This window comes from Macrobrachium rosenbergii, chromosome 21 (genome assembly GCF_040412425.1).
Source record: "Macrobrachium rosenbergii isolate ZJJX-2024 chromosome 21, ASM4041242v1, whole genome shotgun sequence".
Classification (NCBI taxonomy): Eukaryota; Metazoa; Arthropoda; class Malacostraca; order Decapoda; family Palaemonidae; genus Macrobrachium; species Macrobrachium rosenbergii.
This window is the reverse complement of record NC_089761.1, coordinates 7,689,218-7,701,717: the sequence shown is the minus strand read 5'-3', so window position 1 is coordinate 7,701,717 and position 12,500 is coordinate 7,689,218. Positions and strand designations below refer to the sequence as shown.

The following is a 12,500-nucleotide window of genomic DNA, read 5'->3' as shown; positions in this document are numbered from 1 at the left end:
CAACTGCAGTAATGGTGATGATAATGGTGATGCGTTTCTTTGCAATCTCTTTAACAGAAAGCATAACGTTTATTCATACTTTTTATTTCTGTAATAAAATCCTATAACTTTTACATAAGTATTCAACCTGCTCTTTCCTTACCATCTTTTTTGACAGAAATAATAATGAAAACCGTTAGAACAGTGACATAATGAGTATTAAAACAATAATGATATGAATAACTTAAATACATTTAGTAATAGTGATGACAGCAGTAGTGGTGATGTTGGTAACTACTGATAAAGGAGACGGTGGCCATAATGATAATTATTAGTGCAATGATCATTGATATATTCGTAGAATTCTCCTAAAAAAATATTAATTTCATTATCGTTTTACAAATGTTAATTAGTTTAACAAAGCAAGCGTAATTTTGGCGAATGCCAAAAGGATAAAGATAAGTGCTGTTGTACATTAGTAACATGTAGAATAGAATTATTTGGTATATCGTCGACGCATATGACTATTACTCACAGTAGATTCTAATGGCTGATAAACCCACTCGTTTCTGTGTAACCCAGCCATAGTCAAAATGTATCATAATTTCACCATATACGCTTGATGCACCTATGGTTGATTTCTGTCAATTTTCGTTTTATAGAAAATGCGCTGACAATTCAACTCATTTCCGAAATATTATTGATTGTAAAAAAGATTTCTGTATGTTTGAATATAAGGTCGAATAAAGTTTTCTAAAACCAGCGAAAACTTTATGTAATGACGCATGATTTATTTACAATATTGAAATTATGTCATTAGAAATAAGAATAACTTATTATATTTGCTACGTGTTTTATAACGAAAAAGTCTTACATTCTGTACCAGTAGAAATGAAAACACAAAGACAAAAACCTCCAGCGAGTCATAAAAGAAGAATAAGAAGAAGTAGAAAAAAAAGCAGAAAATACAATAGAAGACCCTCTTCTATCGATTGCCTTTCTTTTCCAGTTCAACAGGGACCCCCCAGTACAACTTTACGACGGTGGAGAGGTCTCAAGGCTTACGAACAGTTGAAGAAGGCTTGAGATCTGATGGAGAAGTCATAAGAGCGGGGACAGACACTGCAAGGGTCATAGGAGCCCCAAGTGGCCTTGGGGGAAGTGTGGGACCAACTACGGAAAGTCTGTGGGTTGTCAAAATTGGGGGGCTCCAGCCTTACACCAAATACCATGTTGTTGTACAAGCCTTCAACAGCGAGGGGTCAGGTCCTCTGAGCTCGCCGGTGGCTGTCACGACGAGGGAGGATGGTGAGAACTTTTCCCCTCTTAACGCTTTGTGCGAGTGCGTGCGTGCGTGTCTTGGTTTGTTAATGCCTTTTTTCTGAAGATTCAGAAATCTAAACGCTCTTATAATATAGTAAAACATTGAAAAAATATTATTTGAAAGAAGAAAATATAGGCACACTCCGTAAATTGGTTAACAATGTCATATAAACGAAGGGATGCAATATCATATCTGCCATGAAATAAAAAATATCAAGTTTTGCAGCGATTGAATTAGCAATTAATAATAGTCACGCAGTTAAATTCTGTGTCAAGCCAGCGTGTATGAAAGCTTTTAAAAAATTATTTAAAGCAAAATAACCATACAAGGAACTATAGAGTCTACTTCAACGCCAGTCTAATCAAATATATCCGAGATGACTTAAAGATTGAGAATTGATAAAAAGAAAAGTGTTCAGCAATTAAGTAGAACACCTGCTGTTCCTAAACTCTTTATTACGATAAACAGTAATTCAATCCTCCCATAAAAGCGCACAGGAAGCATTTAAGGAATTTATTTACAAAAAGAGTTTTAGTACGTAGTTAACGTCGTCTAGAGATTTTTTCTATCTGAAGTAATGTTCAGGGATACACGATGCTGACAAGATTGGAAGAGATAACACGAAGTGAAATTTATCATCTACATTATTAATAACATTGTTAATGTTAGCTGCTAAAACTAGAACTGTGCTGTATAAAGAAACTGTATGAGTTCCATACAATGTTGCGAGTAATTAGGAAAGAACTACAGTATCTAAGAGCCAGCCGACGCATAAAGGACTTGAAGCTATGAGAGGCAATTGCCCTCAGGCATTAAAGATTAGCGGCGACAAGACTTAAGGTAAAATAATTAATATTTAGAAGGCTTCTTGTTCTTCCGAATACCTTTCTACTTAATTGAGAATGGAATGAGTAGGAAAAGTTGAATAATATAATATTGAAGGATGATTGACAGAGCAATTTAGAATCTAGATAAGCACAAAGAAAGTGCAATAGATAATAGTTGAGTGATTTAAAAAGTTGTTAAATGTCTTTGGAAGATTTTAGAAATCAGTAGACGGTAGCCAAAAAGATGAGGCAAAATATTATCTTGGGAATCTGAGGAACAGTGCCCCCAAAAAAAAAAAAAAAAAAACATACAAAATTTAGCTACAGAGAGTATCATAATCAGTAAGAAAATAAGAGCGCAAATACTTGACATGTATGAAAACATAGAACTACAAATGATGAAACGCGGTCTTCAAGCAACTTGAAAGTAATATGAATCTTTAATGAACACTTAAAAAATGCACTCAGAATGATTTGAGAATTAGTTTCATGAACCTTTTTCTTTCCAAATATAGTTTTAGCCATATTTTGTGGAATTCCGCAAATTAAAGGAAATCTAGGCACACTAGACAATGGTTATCAACGCAGCACAGTTAACCAATGTCAAAGTACTATATGAGGTAGAAGCTTTCGCTAAAGTTGAAAGGTTATCCCCCACCCCCCTGATGAGGTACCGACACTCTTATGTACTCTGAAGCGATAGTTTTCCAAAAAATCGACCATCTCTGATCGTAATAGATCAGGTCTCAAATTGTAGCTAAACGATAATAGTTTCATTTTATGAAATATAAGTTTGTCCATCCTTAAAAGTTACTTATTGAGAGCGGTCTGGCACCAGTACGCCAAATATACTTTCACATTTGATATCTTGTCATAGGGCACGTGATTTAAATTGAGAAATGACTAGCTCCAACAGCGATAAAAAAATTATTTGAAATCATCATTCATTTAATCGTATTATAAATACTACCGTGCAAAAAAAAATTAATATTTATAAAATGTAATTATAAAACAATATATATATATATATATATATATATATATATATATATATATATATATATATATATATATATATATATATATATATATATATATATATATATATATTATGTATATATATATAAATATATATATATATATATATATATATATATATATATATATATATATATATATATATATATATATATATATATATATATATATATATATATATATATATATATATATATATATATAATTATATATATATATATATATATATATATATATATATATATATATATATATATATATATATATATATATATATATATATATATATATATATATATATATATATATATATATATATATATATATATATATATATATATATATATTGTCGCTAGTAAACACACTTGCTTTCCCTATAAAAGAAGTTGCTTTATTCAGGTTTTAAAATCTTTCCCTTGTAGTTCCCGGAGGTCCCCCGCTCGATTGCAGGTGTAATAGTCTCTCCTGGGACAGCGTCCAAGTTTCTTGGGGAGCCCCAGATCCACGGCTCCATCACGGAATTCTGAAAGGATACAGGTAATTAGGACCGTCGGTCTTGTTTTTCTTTAATAGATGACTTTGATTCTATAAGTATTATTCCTCTCCTTATTCAATCACTGGTTAAGAGTGTCAAGACCCTTTGAAATTAAAAACATTCCACAGTGTTTGCTTTGACAGTCTGTCATATATGTCAGATTTTCTCGTCTGCTTTTTGAGATTATATATATTTATATATATATATATGTATATATATATATATATATATATATATATATATATATATATATATATATATTTATATATATATATATATATATATATATATATATATATATATATATATATATATATATATATATATATATACATACTGTATATAAATATAACAGTTTATGTGCTGAGTTCACCCATGTGATCATTTACAACAGAGTAGGGTTTCATAAAGGATTATTAATTCTTAACATATGTTATTAGCATAAATAGTCCTTCAAAAGCGCCGACGATGAAACAGGACTGCTTCACCACCTGTCCAGAATCAATAAGTAGCTAAAAGAAAGGAGATATTAATTAAGCGCATTTCACTGGAGGTTTAATGGTCGCTATCAGCCTCCCCTCGCAGCATCCATCTCTGTAGATTAGTTACATCGTTTATTGTTATCATGAAGCAATACTCGAACTGTGGGATTTATTATTAGTCTTTTAATGCTCTTTCCGAGGGATATTCTTCAAGTTGATATTTCTCTCAGAGGGAGATTTTTTACCAGTTATTCTATCTCTGTCTCATTTTATTCTTTACTTTGAAAAATCAGCAAAGTCAGCATAAGTGTTTATTTTGTGAATTCCTCTTCGTAAACATCAGGTTTAAATATGCATTCGTACTTATCGTGGCTCCCTTTGAATCCAAACTGATTTATTTGTATTCCAACTAAAGAAATGTTTCAATATACCTTAATGCAATGTATTTTTTTTTGTTTTTATTCAGCTCTTCATTTTTATAAGTATGTTTACTACCTTTTTATCTTTCTACTTTTGCATAGTTCAAATGACAAAGATTTACATGATTCTCTATGTAGTTATTTTCGCAAATTTTGTATTTCTCTAAATATATAATATTTTCAGTATAATTCTAATTGTGATTAAGATTATTGATACCTGCTTATACACTAGAGACTTTTAGTGTTTGCCTCAATAATACAGTTAATCTTATACATACATACACACATACATACATACATACATACATACATACATACATACATACATACATACACACACACACACACACACACACACATATATATATATATATATATATATATATATATATATATATATATATATATATATATATATATATATATATATATATATATATATATATATATATATATATATATATATATATATATATATATACACATATATATATATATATATATATATATATATATATATATATATATATATATATATATATATATATATATATATATATATATATATATATATATAAACTATTGCATTTATGTATTGCCTTTATGAATATTGGAAATAAAACTCTTGCCCGAAATAGTCTACTTTTAGTTTCCCACATGAAAAATACTGAGAGAAGTTTTTCTTTTTTCCTTTTAGCATCTATTACAGCTTCTGGGGCAGAAGACGTCCCAATAAACACCAACAACGTTTTTCCTCATCTGTACAATAAACCGCCGTTTCTCTTTTTTTTCTGAGAGGAAATAACTGCATAACTTACTTTTTTGGGAAAAGGTTCGAGTACGAAAGATGGGATGGCTGGAGTGATACCGTGCAAACGTCTCAAACAACGTCATTGACAGCTGTTGTGACAGGCCTCGAAGCTGCTACCAACTACAGCGTAAGGGTGAGGGCTTTCAACAGCGCTGGCGACGGGCCTTGGTCACTGTCAATAGTTTGCACGACACATGAGGACGGTAAGCTTTCTCATCTTGAAACAAACAATAATCCACAATAATATCGTTTCTGGGTCTTTGGGCCTTACTTTGGTGAAAATAAATTGATGTTATAGCGTAACATATCCTATAAAGAAACAGTCTAACTAATCTTTTCTTCTTTTTAATTTGTCGATATGAAGCAACTGATCAACGAAACCTTATTAACTCCTTATTCACAGTGCCAGGACGTGTGGCAGCCATAAAAGTTGTTGTTGCCAGTCCCTATTCCTTCATAGTGTCCTGGTCTCCTCCGACAAAGCCTAATGGCTACATTGTGTCCTATAAAGTCACGTGGAGAGTTGTCAGTGCGAGGCTGGGAGGGGGTCGAGGCACTGAAGGCATCAGTACATTGGCCGGCACGGAGACGTTTATCAAGGTGAAGTCTTGCATCAACCGACCTAATTCATCATAATTTTTTCTCTCTTCTACATTTTTTTGGTTATTACCAATATTTTCTTCTTACCCTTTCAGCTTCCCATCCAAAAGGACGTAAAAGACTGTGCAGTACTTTTTGTTTGGGTATAAACTTATCAAAAGTTCCAGTTCCTTACAACTACTGCACTATAGTTTTCTTTTTTACCTTTTTTCCGTTGCTCTTTTTTTTATTTGAAGTTAAGTGTAAGACTCGCAAGTAATAGATATCTGATATTGGTGCATGGAATCGTTAATTATTTTTGTTACCAGCTTCTCCCCTATGACGTGCAGATTCATTATTGATTTCATTTTACGTTAACTAATAACAACCTTCTTGAAAGGGCCACTGAAGTGATTAGCAAATTTTCCTGTTATGAGTAATAACCTAAAATTCATCGATGTCCTTGTGCATATCCCTATTTCTATGATCACAACCAATGTTACTGTAACCAAAACAAAAACCAAAGGCACTTTTTTTTATCTATAACTTCAACATGGACGCCAGAAAATTTTGTAACACAATCGATTTTTCAAATATCGCTCAGGTGGAAAATGTCCAAGGGAGGCTTGTTGAGGTCGAAGTGGTTGCAGCAACCCGTGAAGGCGAGGGCCCGCCGACTGCTGCTCGTGTAACCCTTACCAATAGTGTTCCAGCAGCCATTTTCTCCACTTCTGTCTCCATCAAATCCAAAAGAGGAGATGATGTGACCTTACCCTGTGGTCACGTGGGTGACCCACAACCGTCATTGGTGTGGACTTATCAAAACAGACAAGTTAGCCAGGAGGGGAGGATGATCAAGAGTGACGGAGGTCTTCTGATTCAGGATGTTCAGAAACAAGATTCAGGCAACTATACTTGTACTGTCAGCAACAGTCATGGCTCTGATCATCTAACACACCATTTGACTGTCTTAAGTAAGAGTATTTCCTGTCTTTCCTAACCTTAGTGTTTGATATCTTATCTATAATGTTTACAGCTCCTTAAATCACGTGGAAGGGTGAGTGAAACTGGAATTATTTGACTGGCTGATAGTAAAGCATCCTATAAATCAGGAGTTAAGGCATTAACAATCAACGTTTTGCCTCTTTCAGTTCCCCCGTCGGCTCCCTTGGTACTGGCTTCGTCTTCATCAGAAAGCAGTGTTCAAGTTCAGTGGAAACCTGGAGACGATGGTGGCTCCCCCGTCATCCGATATTCACTCTATTATCGAAAGGACCACGGGGCTTGGACTCAGATGAATCTCCACCGGCACGCAAACTCCCATACACTCAAAGTAAGGTTCAAGAATAATTATTTGGAACTTGGTCTTCTCCCAGCAATTGATGTGCTATAATATCAAACTCGCATTTATGATTTCTGATATCTATACACTGATTTTTATTTATTTATTGGTGTTATTTATAATCGAACACATAGAGGATGTTATTATTATTATTATTATTATTATTATTATTATTATTATTATTATTATTATTATTATTAAAATCCACAATTATATCAATAAACTGGGTTAATTGTTCAAGATAAAAGTAAAGATTTTCGAACTCCGGAACTGTGTTCCTCCGCAGTGTTTATGTGAAAAGGAATAGCGATAGGGTAGTTTTCCATCATCAAAGAGAGTTTTTCCAAAAACCAGCAGTTTTGGGGATCTTCTAACATGGGGTATGGGAGACTGCCTATGCTGTAGAGGATAATGATCCATCATCAAAGTACTGCCGGTTGGATATGGAATCATTTAACACCCAGACCGCATGTTAAGTGATTCCATATTAAACCAGCAGTTTTGGCAACCTCCTCGATCTTCTAACATGAGCAATTTCAACCAAACTAGGTATACATATGACACCATCTGGAAAAGAACACTGTGGAGGGTAAGACACCACTTGCATTCATCCCTGACAGGGAGAGGATGAGAAGGGGTGGGAAGAGGGTGACATGTAAAAATAACCTGAAAAGACAGATATTAGTGTCTAATCCATAGTTTTCTAGGTTACTAAGATGAATAATGACACTCCCAATGCCATTCAAATCCAAATTCAGCCCCGATAGGGAGGGGGTGAGAAGGGGATGGGAAGGGAGTGATGTAAAAATAACCGAAAACAACAGATATTAATGTCTATCCATAGTTTCTGAGGTTGCTAAGATGAATAGTGACTCTCTGGATGTCCTTTAAGTCCAAAGTCAGCCCTGATATGGAGTAGGGCAAAAAGGGGGAAGGAAGAGGGTGACGTAAAAATAACCGAGAACGACTGATATTAGAGTATAATCTTTAGTTTTGAGGTTGCTGAGATGAATAGTGCTACTCCTGATGCCATTCAAATCCAAATTACACTCCAATAGGGAGGTGGGGTAGGGGTGGGAAGGGGGTGACATGTAAAAGTAAATAAAAATGACAGATATTAGTGTCTAATCCATAGTTTTTGAGATCGCTGAGAAGAATAGTGACACTCCTAATGCCCTTAAAGCCCAAGTTCAGCCCCGATAGGAAGGGGTTATGAGAAGGAGTGGGAAGGGGCAGCATATAAAAGTAACCGAAAACAACTGATATTAGTGTCTAATCCATAGTTTTTGAGGTCGCTGAGATGAATAATGACACTCCCGATGTCTTTCAAGTCCAAGTTCAGCCCCAATAGGAATGGGGTGAGGAGGGGTGGGAAGGGGATGACATGTAAAAATAAATGAAAACGATAGACAGTAGTGTCCAATCCATAGCTTTTGAGATCGTTGAGATGAATAGTGACTCTCCCAATGCCCTTCAAGTAAAAGTTCAGCCCCAATAGGAAGCGGGGTGAGAAGGGGTGGGAAGGGGATGACATGTAAAAATAACCAAAAACAACAGATATTGGTGTCTAATATAGAGTGTTCAAGGTTACTGAGATGAATAGTGACACTCCTGATGCCCTTCAAGTCCAAGTTCAGCCCCAGGAAGGGGCGTGGTAAGGGGGTCACATGTAAGAATAACTGAAAACGACAGATATTAGTGTCTAATCCATAGTTTTCGAGCTTGCTGAGATGAATAGTGACACTCCTGATCCCCTCTAAGTCATAGTTCACCTCCAATAGGAAGGGGGTGGGAAGGAGTGGGAAGGTGGTTAAATGTACAAATAACTGAATATTAAAAATATTAGTGTATAATCCATAGGTTTTGAGGTTGGTGAGGTGAACAGTAACACTCCCGATGCCCTTTAAGTCTAAGTTAAGCCCCGATAGGAAGTGGGGTGAGAAGGGTTGAAAAATAAAATGTAAAAAATGACAGATATTACTGTCTAATATATAGTTTTTTGAGGTTACTGGGATGAATAGAGACACTCCCAGTGCCCTTTAAGTCCAGGTTCAGCCCCGATAGGAAGGGGGCTGAGAAGTGGTGAAATATAATATGTCAAAAATGCTGGGCACTGTAACTGAAGCAACTATCTCAACAGGAAAGGGAGAGAGTGAAAGAGAGAAAGAGAGAGAGTGAGAGGAAGGGAAGTGAGGGAGAGAGCCGGAGAGTGTTTGGAAGAGAGAGAGAGAGAGAGAGAGAGAGAGAGAGAGAGAGCTTGTCGGTTTTCATTCAGAGTTTTCCCGGGCAGCCCCAAGTTGTTCAGCTAGCATTAATATGTTTGTGGAATTTTAACATACAACAGTTTTATCACAACATTGTGAATTTATTATTATTATTATTATTATTATTATTATTATTATTATTATTATTATTATTATTAGTAGTAGTAGTAGTAGTAGTAGTAGTAGTAGTAGTAGTAGTAGTAGTAGTAGTAGTAGTAGCATGCAGTTTGATCATGATTATTATTAATAAGAGTATTCGATTACGTCAACTTATGATGAGATATGATATTTTAGATGATTTTATTATTATTATTTGATTGATGCTGAACAATTTTGCTAGGCTATAGGACTATTTTATTGCGCAAGCTTTTGCTGCAGATAAATTCAAAGTCAACCTAAAATCAGTGACAAAAACAGCAAATATTGTTGAAAATATGAATTTATTTGTCTTGCTGAAACTTGACAAAATTGATAAAACAGATAAAAAAGAAATAAAAATACATATAAAACGCAAAATAAACAGAAATCATTAAAACATAAAATTAAATCATGCAAAGGAAAAGTATACCGTATTCACAACTAAATTATTATTATTATTATTATTATTATTATTATTATTATTATTATTATTATTATTATTATTATTATTATTATTATTATTATTCAAAAGATGAAACCTGTTCATACGGAAGAAGCCCACAGGGGACATTGACTTGAAATTCAAGCTTCCAAAGAATATGGTGTTCATTAGGAACAAGTAAGAGGAGGTAAAGGGAAATACAAAAACAAAATATCTCGCTTATTAAAAAAAAAAAAAAAAAGGTTACTAAATTAATAAATAGATAAAAATGTATTAAAATGCAAGGAATAGTATTAGGACAGTAATACATTGCATCTTCGCTGGAACTTTTGAAGTTCCAATTGCCCGAAATCCTCAGGGAGACTGTTCCACAGTCCAACTGAGAAGTTCGACAGCGACGCACATTTACTGCATATTGGTGTTGCTGTTCAGCGAATCTGGTTGCTCCCGGCAGGAAAAGGGGATCAGGGATCGATTGAGAATGTGAGAGATCTCTGTTAAAATACAGCTTATGAAAAATTGGCCAATAAGAGACCATCCGTCGACGGTCCAAATAATAAATTCCAATATTAGGAAACAGAAAGCTACCATCATGAACCACTATATCTAAAATAGATAAATCTCTGGCAGAAGCAGACATCCACACAGGAAACAGTATTCTAGTAAAGGAAGGCCAAATGGCCTAAAACAAATTGCATTGATTTTATCACTGGTATAAATGTATGTGGCCTTTTGTACAATAACTAACTTTCGTGCGACTTTTGCTGACACTTTCATTAGATGTTTCTTAAAAGTACGATGTGAGTCAAAAGCTACACCTAGAATAGTTAAAGCTTCAGACTCATTCAGCAGAGTCCCATCGATTTGGAGGGGAAGATGGGGTGGAAAATCTGTGCGAGATCTGTTAATCAACAATGTTTTCGTTTTACTGTTGCTCAGCCTCATTCCCCACCGACTACACCATTCACTAATCCGCTCCATGTGCCGACTGAGACTATGGGCAGCTTAATTATTCATAAGAGGAGACTTTACGACACCCGCAAGTGTAGCATCATCGGCATACTGAACGATCTTGTTTTCCAGGCCAACAACCATATCACTTGTATACACTAAAAATAACAGTGGACCAAGAACACTCCCCGGTGGAACTCCAGACACAATACGTCTAGATTCGTTAAAGATTCCATCAACAGTAACTCGTTGCTGCCAACCTGTAAGGAAATATTGAAGTTAACCTGAAAACATATCCACCCACTCGAAGATTCAGAAGTTTATACGTGCCTTGTGATTTACTAAATCGAAAGCAGCACTAAAATCTATTTGAATTACTCTACACTCAAAACCCTTATTAAGATTCACTTGCAAATGGCATATCTAAAAGAACATCGCAGGTACCTAACTGCTTTCGATATGCATATGCATAAAATTAGCCTTAAAAAGTAATATTACTTGTTAACCTGCTGAGTACGTTTTGGAGAAAGAAACCGTACATTTGCTAATGATACATCTAATTTATATAAAGTGACTCGGACATCAGGTCAAATCTGTTCAACCGGAAGGACAATACCGTAAAATTGTTTTCAGCGTAAGGATCTGCTAATTGTGTTCTCTTATTACTAAGAATGGTAGTATAGAAAGTGGAAAACTCGTTCGACCAGAGAGATACGTGTTTATTTGGTTTATCCATTTGTTATTTTTAAAAATGCAATACATGCTACACGATTTAATAGTTTTAGCCATTAATTTCAGCCTAATGATAAGAACATCCACTTCGGAAGGTTGCGCAATAACATTAATTTCATAGCCTTGGCAGTAATATTCATCAAGTTAAGATTTCCAAGTAATTGCACTATTACAAGAACTTCAGGAGCATTTTCATTTGTGAAGCGATACGGTTCGCTCGTGAGTCATTTCAAAAGAGAAACGAAGAGGTGGGGAAACTGAAGAATAGAGTCATAAATGTCGTCTTACATGATATAATAATATAGCCTAAAACAAGTCAGTATAAGACAATACCAAAGAGCCATATATCTAAACTAAAAACAAAAAAACTAATTATATACATTAAAATTTATTCCAGAATTTTCTTAGCGATATAAAGGTAAATTCTGCTACCCTCAGCTCCTCCGTGAGGATCCGAGTGTTCAATAGAAAAAGAGATAAGACATTTTCCATGAAAATGTAAATGGATAACGGATTTAAACGTTTTATCAGTTACCCTGTAAATTTTAACTCATAAAGGATGCTTAGAATAAATTGATGTATTGTGGTTGTTGTTGTTTTACATCAAGCAAGAGCAACCATTAAGTGGAGGAACAAC

At 34.3% G+C, this 12,500-nt stretch overlaps 1 protein-coding gene across 1 annotated transcript in view; it reads left to right on the top strand.

Annotated features, from left to right (window-relative positions):
* LOC136849667 (cell adhesion molecule Dscam2-like) overlaps positions 1 to 12,500 on the top strand; it is a 219,947-nt gene that overhangs the window by 160,208 nt on the left and 47,239 nt on the right. The window contains 6 exon segments of the mRNA XM_067122997.1: positions 989 to 1,287; positions 3,591 to 3,705; positions 5,437 to 5,618; positions 5,819 to 6,015; positions 6,599 to 6,968; positions 7,146 to 7,327. Coding sequence (XP_066979098.1) covers positions 989 to 1,287; positions 3,591 to 3,705; positions 5,437 to 5,618; positions 5,819 to 6,015; positions 6,599 to 6,968; positions 7,146 to 7,327 — 1,345 coding nt within the window.